The sequence below is a fragment of the Balaenoptera musculus genome, chromosome 21 (genome assembly GCF_009873245.2).
Source record: "Balaenoptera musculus isolate JJ_BM4_2016_0621 chromosome 21, mBalMus1.pri.v3, whole genome shotgun sequence".
Taxonomy (NCBI): Eukaryota; Metazoa; Chordata; class Mammalia; order Artiodactyla; family Balaenopteridae; genus Balaenoptera; species Balaenoptera musculus.
In genome coordinates this window covers 34,219,254-34,239,531 of record NC_045805.1, presented here as the reverse complement: position 1 = coordinate 34,239,531, position 20,278 = coordinate 34,219,254, and the positions used below count along the sequence as shown (strand labels likewise).

The following is a 20,278-nucleotide window of genomic DNA, read 5'->3' as shown; positions in this document are numbered from 1 at the left end:
TTTGGTCAGGTATAAAAGCTTGACCTTATCATACTAACTATTAAGCATTAGAAGGATGTGGTTTTTTAAGTTTAGTTTGTATTGTGTTCTGAGAAGAAATGACCCCCAGTAGGCAATAGTATAATAAGAAAAATTTTGTTTTCTATCCCCCTATTAAATATTAAGTACTGAACTTTTAAGAACCCAAGTGATCAAATTGGATCCAGCTGTGTAAGAGCAGTACAGGTGTAGAGGTATCTTTTCTTAAAAGGCAAATCCAGTCACTTAAAAATTTACATACAGTAAAATTCACTTTTTCTGGTGTACAGTGGTATGAGGTTTTACACACACTCAGGTTTTTATGGCCACCAGCACAGCCAGGATACGTAATAATTCCAACTCTGTGCAGCTCCTTTATATTCAGACCTTCCCTCCACCCCTTGCTCTCTGAACTGTGAAAGTAGTCTCTAAGCCCCAAACGTCATGGTAGAGGGTGAAAATCTAACTAGCTAAGGGGACTTAAGCCCAACCTTTGACCAGTAAGTGTCTTATGCTGTCCCAAGGGTGATCCCTAGCAAGCCAGACTGAAGTATATAAAAGGGAGAAATATCTGAGCAGGGACATCAACAGCTGTACCCTGTAGGGAAAGTAGACTTCCACAGAATTAGTCCAGCCAAGTAAACAAACAACCAAATAACAACAACAAACCTCTGGTGGGGAGGGAGTAACCAGTAACCAGAGTTGCTACAATATATTATCTAAAATGTCCATTTTTCAACAGAAAATTATGGGACATGTTAGAGAAACTGGGCAGTAGAGACTGCTTTTGGAGGGGCCCAGTTACTGAACTTAGCAGACAAAGACTTCAAAGAAGCTATTATTTTATTTTCTTAGTTCAAAAGCTAAAAGAAACCATTCTTAAAGAATTAAAGGAAGGTGTGGGAGCAGTGACTCATCGCATAGATAGAGAGTATTCTTAAAGAGATAGAAATGATAAAAAAAAAAGGAACCAAATGTAGATACGACACCAAAAGCAAAAGCAGCAAAAGTAAGGACAGATAAATTGGACTACATCAAAATTAAAAGCTTCTGCACATCGAAAGACGCAATCAGTAGAGTGAAAAGCCAACCTACAGAATGGGAGAAAGCATTTGTAAATCATGTATCTGATAAAGGGTTATTATCCAAAATATAAATGTGTAAAAAACTCCTACAACAACAGCAAAAAACAGCTTGGTTCAGAAATGGGCAAAGCGCTTAAATAGACATTTCTCCAAAGAAGATTTCCAAATGGCCAGCAAGCACATGAAAAGATGCTCACCATCACTAATCATTAGAGAAATGAAAATCAAAATCACAGTGAGACATATCACCTCACACCCATTAGGATGGCTACTATTAGAAAACAAAATAAAATAGAAAATAATGTGTTGGTGAGCATGTGGAGAAATTGGAACCTTTGTGCACTGCTGGTGGGAATGTACAATGGTGTAGCTGCGGTACAAAATAGTACGGCAGTTCCTCAAAAAATTAAAACCAGAATCACCATACGACCCAGCAATCCCACTTCTGGGTGTATACCCGAAAGAATTGAAAGCAGGGACCTGAAGAGGTATTTGTACACCCATTTTAATAGCATTATTCACAATAGCCAAGAGGTAGAAGCAACCCAGAGGTCTATCAGCAGATGAATGGATAAACAAAATGTGGTGTATACATACAATGGACTATTACTCAGCCTAAAAAAACGAAGGAAATTCTGACACATACTACAACATGGGTGAACTTTGAAGACATTATGCTAAGTGAAATTAAGACAGTCACAAAAAGACAAATACTGTATAATGTCACTCATATGATAGAGTGGTTAAATTCATAGAGACAGAAGGTAAAATGGTGGTTGCCAGGGAGAATGGAAAATTATTGTTTAATGGGTATAGAGTTTCCGTTTGAGATGAAAAGTTCTGTAGATGGATGATTGGGATGTTTGCACAATAATGTGAATGTACTTAATGTCACTGAACTATACACTTAAAAATGGTTAAATGGTAAATTTTATGTTTATTTTAACCACAATTAAAACATTTTTTTAAAGTGGATATTTTCGAGTTGAAAAGTACAGTAACCAAAATGAAAAACTCATTAGGGGGCTGCACCGTGGATTTGAGTTGTCAGAAGAAGGAATCAGCAAACTTGAAGATAGAGTGACAGAGATTATCTGGTCTGAAGAACTGAAAGAGAGAAGAATGAAGAAAAATGAACAGAACCTCAGAAAAATATAGGCCACTGTTAAGTGTCACAATGGGAATACCAGAAGTAGAAGAGAGAGAAAGGGGCAGAAGAAACACTCAAAGAAGTCATGGCTGACAACTTCCCCAAGCTGATGAAAAACACTAACCTACACACCCGGAATGCTTAACAAACGCCAACGAGGATAAACACAAAGAGATCCACACTCAGACATATTATAGTCAAAATTTTGAAAGTGAGAAAATCGGAAAGCAGCAAGGGAGAAGTGACTTGTGGAGTATGAGGGAAGCCCACCAAGACTACAGCTGACGTCTCATCAGGAACAGTGGAGGCCCGCAGGCAGTGAGAAGACGTGTGAAAGTGCTGAGAGAGTCCTGCATCCTGCAGAGCTGTCTTTCGAAATAAAAGCATTCCCAAGTAAATGAAAACGGAGAGAATCCCCTCCTAGCAGATCTGCCTTACAAGAAATACTAAAAGAAGTTCATTAGGCTGAAAGGAAGTGACACAAGACAGCAATTTGAATACACACACGAACTCCAGTAAAGGTAATTAAGTAGGTAATGATAAAAGACAGTATAATTACATATTTTTCTTCTCTTAACTGATTTAAAACATCACTAAAGAGTAGCTTATGGGCTTCCCTGGTGGCACAGTGGTTAAGAATCCGCCTGCTGATGCAGGGTACACGGGTTTGAGCCCTGGTTCGGGAAGATCCCACATGCCGCGGAGCAACGAAGCCCGTGCGCCACAACTACTGAGCCTGTGCTCTAGAGCCCGCAAGCCACAACTACTGAAGCCCACGCGCCTAGAGCCCATGCTCCGCAACAAGAGAATCCACCGCAGTGAGAAGCCCGCGCACCACAACAAAGACCCAATGCAGCCAAAAGTAATAAATAAAAATAAATTAAAATTAAAAAAAAAAAAAGAGTAGCTTATATCTGGTTGCTTTCTGGTTATTATAAGAAAGCCCTTTATTTTCACATCAAAGCATCCTCCCCAGCTCTAAGTTTTTTGAAGGAAAAACTGAGGCAAAGGGAGCTAGTGACTTGCCCAGGAAAGTTTATCTTAATCATGCATAAGGAATGAAGTGCCAGGAGTACTCTCAGAATTGGGAAATAATTTTCAAAGAAATCTTATAAACTGTGTTATCGCTCTTATATTTTTTAACTTCTGTCTCCGTGGTCCTTTGAAGGTGATATCAAGTAAATGCTTATGGTTTCTTAATTTAGTAACAAGACTTTAATTTCATAGTCTCAGAGATATGAAGAACTGCTAAATTTTCACCTGACTTACAAACCAGATGAACAATTTATGGACTTATTGCCTTGTTTAGGCTACTTACACTGCTCTTTTGCACTTACTGGTGGAACTGAATCAAGTTTGCAGCCTTCTGATGAGGCACTTCAGAGCCTTGAACAGACTTTGCTACATCCCAAAAAGTCCGACTAAATCATTTTAATAGTTATCTGTCCTCTCTTGCTTCTGCTGCCTAAGAACTATTGCTTAAGAACCTCTGGAATGAGAACAAGAAATATGGGGCTATAAGTTGAGCATGGAAAATACTTAAGATAATAATCTTCATCTATCAACTCTTCTACTTATACTAATGTTCCATTAATAGAAATAATATGTAGTGGTATCAGGAATCAATGTTTTTGTGTCATTCACATTTTTATTGAGCTTCCATTATACTTGGAACAGAATTAGCAAATAAATATGTAAGAACCAAGATATCTATTTATATACATAGTTCCATTTTAAACTGTGGCTGAAGGGAAAGTATTTCCCTAATATAGTTCCTGGAACTTAGCCAAGGAGCCCAACACTTCAGGGCACAGAACTGGAACAAGTGATCCTAGGTTTGCCAGTTGATAGAAAGGATGTTAAGTGATTTGCTCATGAAAATGCATCTATTTTTGGTTAGGAGTGAAGAAAAAATTTACCTAGAATATTTGGAGGGAATCTGTCTATAGTGCCTACAGAAAGGGAAAAACGTTCAGAAGCCACTTCTGTCTTGGAGTGGGAGAAAATGTGTAAAGCTCAGCTGTTCTAGTCCCTGGCTTTCAAGCAGTATTGCACCTAAAACACTCCGCAAGATGGTAATAATCTATTTTTCAAATCTTTTTCAAATCTTCACTGCAAGTAGTTCCACATTTCCAGTGGGAGCTTATTGCAGTGTGTGGCAACCCATTCAGTTACAAAGTTTTTTCCTCCTGAGTGTAGTTTTTCTTATTACAATGAAAGACTTTTTTTTTAATTGCAGTATAATTGCTTTACAGTGTTGTGTTAGTTTCTGCTGTATAACAAAGTGAATCAGCTCTATGTATACCTATATCCTCTCCTTCTTGGACCTCCCTCCCACCCGCTAGCCCCCATCCCACCCCTCTAGGTCGTCACAGAGCACTGAGCTGAGCTCCCTGTGCTATACAGCAGATTCCCACTAGCTAGCTATTTTACTTACACATGGTAGTGTATTTATGTCAAACCTAATCTCCCAATTCGTCCCACCCTCCCCTTCCCCCTCTGTGTTCACATGTCCGTTCTCTACGTCTATGTCTCTATTCCTGCCCTGCAAATAGGTTCGTCTGTACCATTTTTCTAGGTTCCACACGTATGCGTTAATATACGATACTTGCTTTTCTCTTTCTGGCTTACTTCACTCTGTATGACAGACTCTAGGTCCATCCACGTGTCTACAAATGACCCAATTTCGTTCCTTTTTATGGCTGAGTAATATTCCATTGTATGTATGTGCCACATCTTGTCTATCCATTCGCCTGTCGTTGGAAAGAGTGTTTGCTGTATCTCCAGCTGGGTAAAGAGTGGCTGATAATGTATTTCCTTTTGGTAACCTTTTCATGGAATCACTGAATTATCCGTTTAAAATGGAAACAATAGGTAGGGGCTTTGTTGCTCTAACCCACTACTCAGTCATTCAGATCCCATTTGAACACCTCCAGAAAACTAGCACTTATGCCTCCTGAGGCTGTCTTTCCGTTTTTAAGAAATATTTTTCATGTAAGTCATGTAGGACCTCCTAAATCTTCCCTTCTTCAGGCCAAATCATCCTAACTCCTTTAACTTTTAATTCATTTGAATTAATTTTGCTCTTATTTCTTCATCCTTTAAAAAATATTTTTACTTCCTAGGTTTAGACAGTGCCTTCCCAGGGAGCAAAAGGCTGTGTGGAAAACATCTGAATAACACACACGCTTTATGAGCCAACAAGAAATTTAAATGTCAGAATGACAAAAATGCAGGAGGGAGAGTGAATATATCCGGAACAGGGCCTGGTACAGAAGGGCTGAGCCCACAGGCTCTGCAGTGGAAACTGTAGCTAGAGGACCAAAATAAGTTTGTTCATGTTCCATAAATTCATGAAGGCCGTTGACTGCACTGCTCAGGAGAGGGTCAGAAATTTCCACTCCCTCTCCCCGCAGGACAATCCTGTGGTTCATAGTTCCAGGCTAAACCGCCTCTTCCCGGCCCTGTGGTCTCTGGATGATGTAAAATAACGGAGCTGGACAGCACTTGAGACATCAGCTGACCCTGAAAACGTTCCAGGGTGCAGGCTCTGCAGCCTTCTTGGTAACCCGCTCTCTTTATCACCCTCTGCTCTTTCCCCATGGTCTCTGCCTCCCCACCCCTGGCTGCGGCCAGGACCTCAAGGTGTCCCAACCCCCGGGGTCAGGAGTAGGGTCATTAAGAAAGCCCGATGCATGTCAGCCAGGGGCATCACTTCCGCTGCCTTCGCACGGGTTTCGTTTGAGCGCCGCCTACGTAGTAAGTGGATAATCACAAGCTGTACTCTCAGTTAGGACAGTCACATCTTCAGAAGGACCAAAATTGGAATAGATAACATCTAAAAGTCCCTCCAGATCGAATGTTTTATGATTCTCTAATTCTGTGAACCAAGATAGGCTAAAAGAGTTCATCCTAGGTTGTTTCTTGTAAACATTAACCTCAACTACTGTGAAGTACTTGGACCAGCAGGAAATGTTCTTATTCTTTGGGTGAAGTTCAGTCCTGATGGCCAAAGCCTCCAGAGGAGCATGAGAAGGCTGAAGAAAGAATCCAGAGAAAGAGCAAGTGTGACCGAGGAGGAACCTTTAGACTCCTGCACATCGAGGCCCCAAACCATGCAGAGACCTATCCACCGAGGGCTCAGACACCACAACGAAGGGACAGCCTTGAAAGTGAAAAACAAAGATAAGATAAATGAAGAGAACAGAAGACGTATTCTGCATCTTAAGTTGTGGGTCGTAAGGAAGAAAGAATTGTCTGAGAGGCCTAGGCTGAAAACAGACAGATTCATATGAAATTCATTTTCTTTACTAGGAAAAACTAAGCATGTTTTGGTTGTACATGCCTAACTTTAAAAAAAAAGTACTTTTCTTTGTAGTGTTTGAACTTTTTTTTTTTATTCATAAAAGTAGTAATGGCTCATTGTAGACAATTTTCATAATATCAAAAAATGTAAAGAACACCTAGAGAGAGTCGCTCTTATTGGGCGTGTTTCTTTAGTCCCTTAGCCCCCGGTGCATTCTTAAACACGGTTGAGATATGGCCCAGGCCATTTTGTGTACTGATTTTTCACTTAGCATTATTACTATGTTCCAATGTCATGTAAAACTCTCAAGTTACACCATTTTAGTGACTACATAATAGTTCGTCTTTAGAAGTCACCCGTGTTTCCGCAGCCATTCTCCTGTCTGGGGACAGTTAGGTGGTTTCCTCTTTTTCATGATCATTATAAACGACCCTGTTAATAAACATCTTTGTACACGAGTATTTATTCACATTTTAAATTATTTACTTGTCTTCTTGAACTTTTGAGACTGATGTCATAAAGTACACCATTCCCTACCTGAGTCCTCCTCATTCAAGGTAGAGGACTGGGATGGCCCAGCCTGGCAAGTGTACAAGCACTGTTCCTCGTATGAAAATAAACACCGTTGCTCGGAACTGTGTAAATCATTTCTGACTGTACTTTTGGGAGATGACATTACTGGACTGATTTTCGAGTTTGGTATTGGAGTTGCAAACAAGGTGACACTTTTATTATCTCATGCTCTCATCTACTGTAACTGACCTCCTGGAAGCTTTGGTACATGAGATGTCTGCAAGTTCAGATTTAAAGCACCTGCAGTCTGTGGCCCTCCACAGAAGTGATTTTCAGCTGAAATGCTTAGATTTGCCCTAACCTTGAATGCTCTTGAAGGGTACCTCTTTTTGGGTCCTGCGGAACTGATGGAGACTTATCTCCACGGGAAGGCCGGCTGTTCCTTTCTCTGTGGAGGCACTAAGTGCCCATCTTGAAGGGCGGTCAGCAGGCTCTCCCAGCAGCAGGCCTTCCTCTCTCGTCTCTGGCCTCGGAACAGCTGCGTCTGAGTCCCTTTCTGTGGGCTTTCCCTGTGCAGTGCAGCCTCCTTCTCTGATCTGGTGTGCTCTTTGCTTCTCCACACCGTTGTTTGGAGCAAGGGTGACAGCCTGCCCCTGACCCCTGCCTCCCTTGGTTGCACTGGCCGGTTTTACTGTGTCTGACTGGAATGTTCCTTCTTTCCTCAGGTAAGGGAGTGGGTCTTTCTTTCTGTTTTTAACTATTTAACTTTTATACCTTATCCTAGGGGACTTGGGGGTTGGGGGGACAGTGTCATGGTACAGGAAGGGAAAATATCCAAGATGACCCTGTTGTTTTCCTTCTTTTTTTCCTCAGCTCTGTTGAGATATAATTGACAAATAAAGTGGTAAAATACTACCATTTAAATGTTAACAATTTAAAGTGTACGCCGTGATGATTTGATATGTATTTGTACATCTACGTTGCGAAAGGATTCTTGCCATCTCGTTAATTAATGCATCCATCACCTCACCTATTTATATATTCCAGTGTTATTTTCTAATCAGCTTGATTGAGGCATAATTTATATACAGTCAAGCCCACCAGTTGTAAGCGTACAGTGCCATGAGTTGTGACACACATGCATAGTAGTGTAACCACCACCATACTCGAGAGAGAGAACAGAAAGTTTCCTGTATAGACGTGTGTTTCCATTTCTCTTGGGTAAATACACCTCAGAATGGGACTGCTGGCTTGTACGCTTTATTGTGTAAGAAACCACCAAATTGTGTTCCAAAGTGGCTTTACCATTTTGTGTGGATTTTTTCTCTTCGTACCTTTTAGGGTTCTTTTTTCTCTACCGCTTCACCTCCCTCCACCCCTCAAAGACGCTCCTGTGCCTTAACAGTGTATGTCCGTCTTCAAGCAAAGACAAGGCCAGAGTCGGCACATCGAGGAAGAAGAGCAGCACCGGAGGGAGACGGGGGCATGCAAGTGAGAAAGATCCTTCTAGAAGGATTTGGGAACCTCACGCTGTTCCAATTCCTGTGACTACAGTGATACCATAACTTCAAGCTGCTTGAGGCTAACCGCAACTTACAAAACACTTTGCAGGCATTAGATTTGCTATTACTGTTCTCCTTTGCAGATGGTGAGACGGGACTTACCCATGGTCACGTTGCTAGTTAGTAGCAGAGCCAGGCTTGGGCTTCAGGTTTCCTGACCGCTGCCCAGGGCTTTATCTGCCAGTAACAGCAGGTCGCCACGTGTGGATCCGTGGCGCTGAGCTGGGGGCCTTCACCCACCACCATGCTGTGTGCCGTTCTTCCCACTTTTCAGATGAGGCGTTGATATGACTTGCCCAGGGCTGTGGAGCCAGGAGCAGGCTGGAGTGGCATGGACCCGGGGCCCTGACTGGTCCTGTGCTCTTTCCCCTTCTCCGGGCAGGAGAAACAAATGCTCCTTTCTAAGAGCAGAGAGAAAAGGAGGAGGCGAAGGACACACAGAGCTGGGCAGGGGCCGCATCTGTTGGCCGACGTCCTGGCCACTTCTGTTCCAGTTTGCGTCGTTCCCTTTTTTTTTTTTTTTTTTTTTTTGGTTGCACCAGGTCTTAGCTGCGGCAGGCGGACTCCTTAGTTGCGGCGTGCATGCAGGATCCAGTTCCCCGACCAGGGATGGAACCCGGGCCCCCTGCATTGGGAGCGCAGAGGCTTAGCCACTGCGCCACCAGGGAAGTCCCGCGTCGTTCACTTTGCACGTCGTACGTCATCGTTTCCAGGCTCTGTGTCCATGCTCAGTCCCCAGCGAGGACACTTGCTCCTCCTGCCTCTGTTACCTGCACCCTCTGCCTCCAAACCCCTGTTCCAGGTGGTGCCTAACCTCTGGCTGCGCTGTCACCTTTCCTTCCGACGTCATTTTCTCCCTCTTCTCCCCTCCTCGTCCCCTCTGCCCGTCCCCCTGCCTCTGCCGTCATCGGAACAGCGTCCACCTGCCTTTCTCCAGGCCCCACTGCTCCCAGGGCCGCTCCGCTTATCTGTGAATATGCCATTTAAAGGGGGCGGAGGCCAGTTTCAGACCCATTCTGGTAATGTTTCCATTTTTTATCATTCGTGTGAAAATGTGAAACTCAGCGTTTTCTGCCCTAAATATACTATTACTTTTTAAACTGTCTTTTTAACATTGAAGCGTGTGCAGTCGATGTTTTCGTGAGCTACTCAAGAATGATGTTGTTAATAGAAACTCCTTATGACAAGATCTACATCCTGAATGGTGAAAGAAAAATGTTTCTGCTTTACTGTTCTCTGCAAGTCATAAGATTCCAAAAGTGAATCTCCCGTTTTATTTAAATGTTACCAGGAAAAGCTGGTAGTTTCTTTGTCTTACTAGTCAGGCTCACCCACATGTAGCAGAGGGTTACTGGATTTCACATCGTGCCCCTGAAGACATATTTCGACTTAAGTGTCAGAATTCAAGATCCAGCCCCGGTTTCCGGGAGAGCAGGTGGTACATTTTCAGAGGGTGTGTGTGAAGCACTTGGGCCTCAGGGAAGGTGTTGGAAAATTACTTCAGAGCCCCAGGTTCTCTGCATGGGGGACCCGGCTCCCTCCCGTCATCTGTCAAAGGGAGGGCCTGGCCTGGGTGTGGCCCATGAGTGTCAGGGAAGAGATCCTCACAGCCCAGAAGCAGCTCAGTGGATACTCTCCTCGTATCTGCTTTTGAGTGTATCAAGCTGGAGGATGTAAGCAACTATTAATTATGACTCAGCTCATGTCAGTAAATGAGATTAAGCCTCATCAAGTAGGACCTTGCCCTACTTACGCTGTTTCCTAGCTGACCCAGGAAATAAGACATTTTATAGATGTATTGAATTCCTTCTGCATCATGGGGACAGGAGAAGGACTGCGAAGTTATCGGGTGAAATGTAAGGGCAGCTCAGTAAGCATCCTTCAGGATGAGAGGTGTTCTTTAAAAAGCTGAGTTTGAAATTGGCACATGAATTGATCAAAAGAGGTGTGTGCTTGGGGAAGAAGCCAACAGTCATCTTTGGGATTCTTTTCTGCGTGGGTCTGAGCTCCTGAACAGGCCACAGTCTGCCACCGACCTGGTTGTCTGGGGCTGGTAGCCCGACTGGGGAGATGGTTAGACCCCAGGCTGGGGGGAGGGGTGTGCAGGGGGGAGGGGGGCTGGAGCAGCACCTTTGCTGGAAGGGTCAGGGGTCTCCTCAGGTGTCGCCTTTGGCAGCATTTCAGAGCAGGACCCTCCCGCCCAAGCTCCTCTGCGCACAAATGTCTATTAACAACTCAGCAACGTTGCTGTTTTTAAACAGCGTACAAACGTGACTAGAAATATCCTGAGAACGTTTGTTTTCACCCTTCCTTTTAACATTCCGGTTTCTAGGGTGGAGAAGAGGGTGTAAGGGAGAGTTGAGGCGGATGCTCGTGGAAGAAGAGAATCTATAAGCCTCAACTCAGGAGCCCTGAGGAGGGCTCATTCAGAGCCGAAGGCCCAGACACGAGGGCAGGAGAGCCGAGCTGAGCAGCTTATTCAGAAGGCACTGAGGAAAGACAGGATCTTGTGAACAGGACGCTTTTCGGACACAGCTTATGAAACCCTCAGTACCTCCTGCAGTAAGTCAAACAGTTGAAGGGCTCTGTTCCTCCAGTGCAGGAGGTTGATGGCATCTGAAAATTGACGACTATCTCGTAACCTTCAGTCCTGTGAATCCCGGCCATTTAGGGGCTTTCACACTCGGGGAAGGAGACGGAAAGAGGAAGCTTGTTCCAACCTCCTCCCACCTCGTCCTGACCTTTTTCAGAAAAGCCCTCCTAGGAGAGTTAGAAGGAACAAGGCATTTGCTGGAGGTTCCAAACAGCACTGCCCCTTGTTGAGAACCATTGCTGAGGACGAGAAGAGGCATTTCCAAGTGATGCTTCCACACCTCAGACTCCTCTGTCTCCAGCTGCAGGATTCCCGGGAACTCACATGTGTTGATTCTTTCCATTAACCGCCTTCAATATCATGTCTAGGCTCCCCCATCCCAATGTTAAGTAAATATTTACCTATGTTCTCATTTTCTTCAGGTTTCAATTTTTACGTTTAAATCTTTAACTTGGTGTGAGGTAGGGATCTCACTTTTTTCTTCCTTCCAGATAGTTACGAGCTAGCACGTTGTCCCAGCATCATTTATTGAATAAGTCAGATTTCCCCACTGATGTGATCACCTCCCTTCAAAATCCTACTTTCAGACACCAGCACTCCCCGACGGCATCCTGGTCGGGCCTCAGCCGCTCTGAATTTGGGCCCTGTTCTTGGCAAACTCCCACTGTGGCCTCCTGCACAGTGGTCCTCTGGCCCGCCGAGGGCTCGGTTTCAGCGGCGTTGCTATCTTTTTCCATAGAGCAGATTGCGTGGTTATTTAAGCTCTGTATTTTGCTCACATTTGATAAAAATCAGTGGAGAAAGTCAGGGTGTTGGTACTTGTAATAAGAAACTGGCCGGGTAAATATCATGCAAGATAGAAATCATCTGGTCTCAGAAAAGGGGCAAGCATTTCTCCTCAACCAGCTGCTTTTGGACGTAAGCTGGTTGGCTGAGGGTTTGAGTGTGAAGGAGAAAACATAGACACAGTTGTGGAAATAAGTTATCTAAGGTCATCTAAGTAGGAGAGGGAATCCCTGCTCTGAAATGGTGCCAGGGGGACCATAAAGACAATGAAAAGCCTCACTCCACGCAAAGCTGGGCTGAGGGCATCGCTGCTGAGCTGCCTTCGCCCCTGTGTGTGCCGTGTCCAGCCACGAACTGTGCTCAGACACCATCCTGCCACTGACAAACAAAACCAAGTACAGTGCAGAAGGGAAAACACACCCTGCTCAGTGACTTTTCAGCCCAGCTCCACAGGTAGGCGCCAGCTCTCCTCCCTCCACCGCTGTTGACAAGCCAACGCCACGGTTGGCTTCTCTGCGTTACTTCTCTTCCGCTGTCACCACCCCTGCCCCGGGCCCAGGACACCCCGTCTGCGCCGTGCAGGGGCCTCGTAGGCAGTCTCCCTACATCCACGCCGGCCTCCATCGTGTCCCCTCTTCCCACTGTGGCCAGGGGGCCTCCCAGAAGGAGGGTTTGAGCATGTCAGCACCCTTTCAGCGCCCCCTGTTGTTAGTCGGTGACCACAGTCTTTAATATGGTCCAGCTCAGCTTCCATCATGGGCCCCTCACCCCGGCTGCCACCGGTCCCCTCCCCTCATCCCGCTCCTTCCCAGCTGGGAACCGCCTGGAACGCCTCCCCCAGTCGCGGGTTGACCCCCCATCCTTAGATGGCAGGGCACCCTCTCCTGCCCGCGCAGAGCAGGCCTTGCCGCCATCCGTGCACTCGTGATGCTGCACGTGCAGCGAGAGCCTCCTGCCTCCGTAGCATCGGCTGCAGCTGATGGTCTGACGTGTGTTTGTCGATGAGCATCTGTTTCCCTCCCTGGATGGGAGCGCCGCACGTGCAGCACCCCGTCCGTCATCGCTCAGCATCTTCCTCATGACGGGCACGCGGGGGCATGCAGTAGATATCTGTTGAGTATTGTCCTTGTTGGCCCTCTGGGCCACCTAACTTGACAGATGAGCTTTCATCTAGAACTCTTTTATATTTTAAGATAGATAATATTGGTCCAGAATGGCTTAATTTTGTATTTTCATTTATAGAACGTTGTCTGTTGCCTTTAGAGTGGTCTTTTCCTGTGTCTCCATTGGGCCCAGAATCTCCAGGATTGCATGGACTACAAAGCTTAGAAAATGAGAAGGTGGTCAGGGCACATTTTTTATTTCATCGTGTGCCTTGTAGCATTGCCTACCCTGCCTTCCCAGCACGTGTACTCACCACATTTTAGTGAATTATATTTTTTAAAAAGATGGTTCTCAATATACGTTTATTGATTTGTTTTTTGGTTTTTTTTTAAAATTTTTATTTATTTTTATTTATTTATGGCTGTGTTGGGTCTTCGTTTCTGTGCGAGGGCTTTCTCCAGTTGCGGCAAGCGGAGGCCACTCTTCATCGCGGTGCGCGGGCCTCTCACCATCGCGGCCTCTCTTGTTGCAGAGCACAGGCTCCAGACGCGCAGGCTCAGTAGTTGTGGCTCACGGACCCAGCCGCTCCGTGGCATGTGGGATCCTCCCAGACCAGGGCTCGAACCCGTGTCCCCTGCATTGGCAGGCAGACTCTCAACCACTGCGCCACCAGGGAAGCCCTATTGATTTGTTTTTTATGTATTATTTTAATTTGAAAAGCACGTCACCATGGTATACAGTTTTTGGAAAGGAAAAAATGATCTCTGACGCTGCTTCTTAAACTCAACCACTGTTACAATTTTATTGATTACCTTTTGGTCTTTTATATGCCTTTTAACATTGCCACAATAACAGGTACTTAAATTTTATGTCCTGCTTTTTTTCCTCTAAATAACCTTAATGTTGATTGATCATTATGTTGTGTATGACGTGGTGTATGAGCCTATTTTATTCAGTTCAGTAAGCATTTATGGGCACCATTCCCGATGCCTAGAACCACTCAAAGGAACTACACAGACGTGGTACTTTGACTATATAATAATAGAACACCACCGTTCTGAGGCTTTTAGTGACATTTTTACTTCACATATGTATTAATTTTGTGATGTCACATCTTCATCCCAGGAGGAAGCCTATGAAAGAGTTATTTCATTTGTTTAATAGCTTCTTTCTTCACTTATTCAACAACTTGATTAGGGCTTACCCCGTGCCAGGCGCTAGTCTGTGTGCTGGAGACACAGCAAAGTCCTTGCGTCCCATGAGGGGCCGGACAGGAGTGAGTGAGTGAATGAATGAATGAGGTGGTCAGTGGAAAAGACAAACGGTCAGGTGAGAGGAAGGGATAATGGCATGGGGGGGTCAGGGAGGGCTGCTCTGGTGACATCTGGGCAGAGAGGGACTTGGAGCAGATGGTGAGCTGTGCAGCCATCAGAGAGGCTGTTTCTGGCAGAGGGACCAGGAGGTACAAAGGCCCTGAGGTGAGCGAGCCAGTGAGGGGAGGGGGTGGGCAGGAGCTGAGGTCAGTGAGCCCGGGCGGGGTTGGGGGGGAGGCCCGAGGAGATCTGGTTGGGGGCCTGAGGAGATCTGGTGGGGAGCCCCGAGGAGATCTGGGGGGGAGCCCCGAGGAGACCTGGTGGGGAGCCCCGAGGAGATCTGGTGGGGAGCCCCGAGGAGACCTGGTGGGGAGCCCCGAGCAGATCTGGTGGGGAGTCCCGAGGAGATCTGGTGGGGAGCCCCGAGGAGATCTGGGGGGGGAGCCCCGAGGAGACCTGGTGGGGAGCCCCGAGGAGACCTGGTGGGGAGCCCCGAGGAGATCTGGGAGGAGCCCTAAGGAGATCTGGTCGGGGGGCCCGAGGAGAGCTGGGGGGGGGGGCCCCGAGGAGACCTGGTGGGGAGCCCTGAGGAGATCTGGTGGGGAGCCCCGAGGAGACCTGGTGGGGAGCCCCGAGGAGACCTGGTGGGGAGCCCCGAGGAGATCTGGTGGGGAGCCCCGAGGAGACCTGGTGGGGAGCCCCAGGGAGACCTGGTGGGGAGCCCCGGGGAGACCTGGTGGGGAGCCCCGAGGAGATCTGGGGGGGAGCCCCGAGGAGATCTGGTCAGGGGGCCCGAGGAGATCGGGGGGGCCCGAGGAGATCGGGGGGAGCCCCAAGTACATCTGCTGGGGGAGCCCCATGGAGATCTGGGGCAGGGAGCCCTGAGGAGATCTGTGGGGGGAGCCCCAAGTACATCTGCTGGGGGAGCCCCATGGAGATCTGGGGCAGGGAGCCCTGAGGAGATCTGTGGGGGGAGCCCCGAGGAGATCTGGGAGGAGCCCCGAGGAGATCTGGTCGGGGGGCCCGAGGAGATCGGGGGGGGAGCCCCAAGGACATCTGCTGGGGGAGCCCCACGGAGATCTGGGAGGGCCTCCCAGGCCGTGGTCAGGCCTCTGGCTGTTGCCCGAGCGAGGTGGGAAGCAGGGCGTAGTGACCTGATCTGCCTCTTGCTCTGACAGGGTGGCTTCGCTCCAGCTTCCCTGTCCCCCGGGAGCCCCTTCAGTTCCCACCGAGTCACTTCGTGTCTGACCCAGGCCTGCTGAGCTCAGGGTGCGCAAATGCCCAGGTAGACAGTCGCCACACCCCATAGTGTCACAGAGCCACATCGGGTCATCCTGCTCCGAGAAATTAGGCATGGTCCACATATTTGAAAAGCTCTGTAACTCTGAATTTCTCGTTTCCTTATCTTTTGCTCATCCAAGGCAATTTTTTCTTTCTAAAATAAAGACCACATATATTTTTCAAATTGCATAGAAATGTATCGTATTAAGACTTCCTATCAGTCTGCGATCATAAAGCAGCTTCACGCTGTGACGTTCTAGAATCAGCTTTTCTGGGGGTGGGGTGGGCAGTTAGCCTGATTATAATCTTTCTTGCGTTGCTTTATGGTCAGATCTGCCACATGCCAGCGTGAGATCCCATCAGCAGTTTCCAAACATTTCTTTCTGAAAGAACAAACTGTTGTCACCGGTTCCTCCGGGTAATTGATCTCTTTTATCTTCTTCCTGTTGCAGGGGGAGACCTCACAGCTTCCCCAGATTGGGAAGGAAAATATGGAATGTGTTTTACCGCTGACTGAACACAACCCAATGAACTGTCCTGACAGTAGTTTGAAAACCAGCAGCTAGCAGTTTGTGCAACTCCAGCATCATCCAGCACTTTCCAGAGCAGACTCATTGTTTACGAGAACTCTCGGCCTGACGACGTTTGAACCTCAAGCTCGGTGGCTTTCAAATACTTCTGCAAAAGAAAAGTACCCGGAGCCCCCTTTCCAAAATGGCCACAGATGAGTATCTGTGGATGGTCATCTTGGGTTTTTTCATAGCTTTTATCTTGGCGTTTTCCGTGGGTGCCAACGATGTTGCCAATTCGTTCGGTACCGCCGTGGGCTCGGGCGTGGTGACCTTGAGGCAGGCCTGCATCCTGGCTTCAATCTTTGAAACCACCGGCTCGGTGTTACTGGGGGCCAAAGTTGGAGAGACCATCCGGAAAGGCATCATTGATGTGAACCTGTACAACCACACTGTGCAGACGCTCATGGCCGGGGAGGTCAGTGCCATGGTCGGTAAGTAGCCTCGTCTTTCCGCCCGCGGGAATGTGTCCACTGACCTACTTCTCATTTGGCATATCCATAAATGAGATTTTTGTTTTAACTTTTCAAAAACTGGTTTGATGGTTCTTTTTTTTTTTTAATTGAAGTCCAGTTGATTTACAATGTTGCGTTAGTTTCAGGTGTAGAGCAAAGTGATTCAGCCATATATATATGTATGTATACTTTTTCAGATTTCTCATTTACTATATCTTATTTGTGCTCTCTGTGTTTTAATTCAGTTATGATTTTGGTCAGTGTTCAAATATCAAGCAACCATTTCTTTCCTTGAATGTATGGCAGACTTGCTTATTCAAATAGATTTTGGCGAAGTCAGTGCTTTTCATAAAGTCCAGAAAAAGATATTTGTAGCATAGCTCTTTGTCATTTTAAAGCTGTTTGAAAGTTATTAAAGAAAGAACACGTCTAAGTGAATGTGTTTGAGAGGTTTACTTAGGTTTATTTATAAACCTTGAAGGTTCATTTCTATTTTTTCATAGATTTTTCATCAGTCAGGAAGTAATGTTTTGAAAACTTGGTTGCCCAAAAACAGTATTCATTACCTTAACTTTTGTATTCTCCGTTGAAGTTTTAGAGCAGTTGCCAATTGAATCTTAAGTGACTGTGTTTTCAAGAAATTCTGGTCTTCTCTGTCATTTGTCTTCCTTTTGTTAGTGTTTGTTTGGATTTTCTGATTCCACCCCTGGGAGCTCCATCTAGTACGCTTGTTTTGTTTTCCACTGGAAGATCACTTGTATGTCACCTGTTTGCAGTAGGACCTTTTATTGGTGGTGTCGGGCGTGTGGTTCCTCCCCTGCCCGAGGCGACTCCACACTGGCGGCACCGTGGGCGCTGCCCTCGCTGAGCTGGAAGATTCGGGCAGCAGGGCCTTAGGTGCAGCCGACAGGCTAGCTCCTCTGCTTGCCTCTAGGTCGAGGTGACGCACAGCAGACGGCGTGTCTACACGGGTAGTGGGGGAGAGGGGGGAGAAGGGAGTCCTGCCACCTTCTGCTTTCAACAGGGCACGTGCTTTTGTGGGGAGAGCCCTGCACCGGGAGGCCGGATGCTGGTGGACCAAGAACACGGCTACATCCCACGGATCCCCAGGGGTTTACCACCACCAGCACTGCTTAAGTCCCAGAATGTGCAGGTCATTTGCCAGGTTTAAGATGGCCCATCGTCTTTTCGTTACAGCAGGTTAGTTTGAGAAGTAGAGTAGTTGAGGCCTTTGATTGGAAGATGGATGTCCTCAGTAAAGAATGAAATACTACTAAAGCACAGTAAGCTGGTCATATGTGCTGAGGAGTTCCTCTTTGTCAGCTGCACATGTTGTTTGAAAGATGTAAGGCTCATGATTACTTTAATTCATCATTATTTTTAAGAATTAAAAATCATCTACTACAACAGCTACTGTAATGATTGAATTTTCACCTTCACTGGACATGTACTTCTCAGCACAGTCCGGTATAATTGACGTTTCCCTGACAGTTTGACAGTTGTTTGTCAAATTCACCCTCAATAGTCATGATCAATATCTAAGACGTAATCATATCAAGTGGAAATTAAGATTTTGCCAGTCAGTATGATGCAGACAAGATATATTGAAAGTAGAGGAGAAATAAAGAAAAACACTGATGAAGTTCAATCTTTTTTTTTTTTAATTTTATAATTGGAGTGTAGTTGATTTACAATGTTGTGTTAGCTTCAGGTGTACAGTAAAGTGAGTCAGTTAAACATATACATATATCCGCTCTTTTTATAGATTCTTTTCCCATATAGGTCATTACAGAGTATTGAGTAGAGTTCCCTGTGCTATACAGTGATGAAGTTCAATCTTAACAGAGGTTTCTCCTTGCGTTGGATGAGCCCTTTGGGGAGTGGTGGTGCTTATTGAGGAGATTTGTTTGTGAGGCTGCCCCAGGGCCCTGGGTGGACGGAAGGCCTGCGGGCTGAGCTCCACGTCACCACTAACTTGCCATGTAGACAGCATAACTTGTCCAGTTTTTGGGTTTTCCCACCCCTGGCCTTGGTCCCTACACTCAAAGAATGAAGGATACTTAGCTCTACTAAAATTTAGGTCAACCAAAGCATTTGGGGGGTTTGCTTGAGTAGCTTGATTTTGTTTGCTTTGGTGTCTTTTTTTTTTTTTTTTTTTGGTGTGTGGTTAGAAGGATCTCAAAGCCTATTTTGTTGGGAATTGGTGAGAGTTACCTAGACTTTTAAAGTTGGGTTCCTTGCACGTGGGAACTGGGGAATTTTAAGATGGTGGTATAATCATGATTGGCCCAAACCAAGATGACTCTGTTCAGATGCCTGTGTTCTCCCAATCTTCCTCTTTTAAAGTCAACATCCCTTTCTTTGTCCCTTTTCTCCCCCTGTCTCTTTATTTTTTTTCTCTTTTTTCTTTATAATCTTCACCCCAAGCCCATGGGTCTCTGTGCTTGCTGGTAAAGTTGTGGTAGTGTTAAGTTGATTGGGTAGAAGAAATTGTTCATGCCAGCCACACTTCCTGAACAAGGCATCTCCGGGACCTCTAGCTCAGCCCTAAAGCAACAGTCGATCCACTTAGTATGAAACCGCCAGTGGTTCCCAGAATCCACTGAGAATTCAGAACGCGCCATCTTTTCATGGAAATACCCACGACAGCACGACCGAGCCGTCTCCTGGAACCACCCTAGGAAGTGCTGAGTCTTCTCTGCCGTTCTTTCATCCTCCAGGAGCCTGTGGCCTCAGACACCCATCTTAACCTCCACTTCCCCCAGGTTTTGTCTGGCAGCCTCATCCTGTGCTTAATCCCCTCCTTCATGGCAGGACATCATTATCTTAGGTTAATCTCTCTCTTCTTCCCACTGTTTTTCTTAACGTTAATGTAATCCCATTCACCTCCAGGAATTCCCAAGGTCAAGGAGGGCCTCTGGCCCACTCTCGCCTTGCAAGGCCCCGTCCTCCCCTCTGTCCCCTGCTCCCCAGTGCCCACCCCCACCTTCCTCCCTCTCTCAGGCAGCCCCGTCCCCCTACCTTTCCTTACAAACCCTCCTGTTATAAAGTCAGCCAGAGAGAGGAGAGTGGCTTTCAGGATTGAAAACCTCATGGTCTGAATTCACATGGGTGAGTTTATCCCATTCTCTTAACATTACTAGGGTATTTTACTTTTTGTAAGAATATGTGCTTTTTCAGTTCTGGTTCTGTGGTGTGAAACACGCTCCAAACTCTGGCTTTATTTTTAAAACAACAAGTCCCTGAGGAGCCCAGGGCTTAGCTGTCCGGGCATGCAGAACTGCCCCCGGGGAGCCTAGCTGCTGACATCAAGCCCGTCACCAGTCTGGCAGCCCAAGGCTGGCCCTCCTCCTCCCAGCACACGTTTCAGGGGCAGATCCGGGGTCACGGCCCGCTGTGGCGCCAAGGTCAGCCTGCCTGGCGCTCCCGGAGCAGCTGTCAGCCTCGCTCTGCAAATGGGGACCTGCACGACCTCTCACGAGCCTCCGGAACGCAGATGATTTTGGAGAAAATGCCAGGGATCTGTTTAAAAATGCTGCTACC

The 20,278-nt window shown here is 46.4% G+C and overlaps 1 protein-coding gene across 3 annotated transcripts in view; it reads left to right on the top strand.

The window, feature by feature from the left end:
* The first annotated feature begins 431 nt into the window (after positions 1-431).
* SLC20A2 (solute carrier family 20 member 2) overlaps positions 432-20,278 on the top strand; it is a 65,046-nt gene continuing 45,199 nt past the window's right edge. For 2 of the 3 annotated variants that reach the window (XM_036838800.1, XM_036838798.1), the window contains exons 1-3: positions 432-442; positions 11,344-11,346; positions 16,164-16,714. In XM_036838800.1, the coding sequence (XP_036694695.1) occupies positions 16,426-16,714 (289 nt within the window). In that variant the 5' untranslated portion in view covers positions 432-442; positions 11,344-11,346; positions 16,164-16,425. Of the gene's footprint in view, positions 443-11,061; positions 11,197-11,343; positions 11,347-16,163; positions 16,715-20,278 lie in introns of those variants that run through there. The other variant, XM_036838799.1, reaches the window with a different exon arrangement.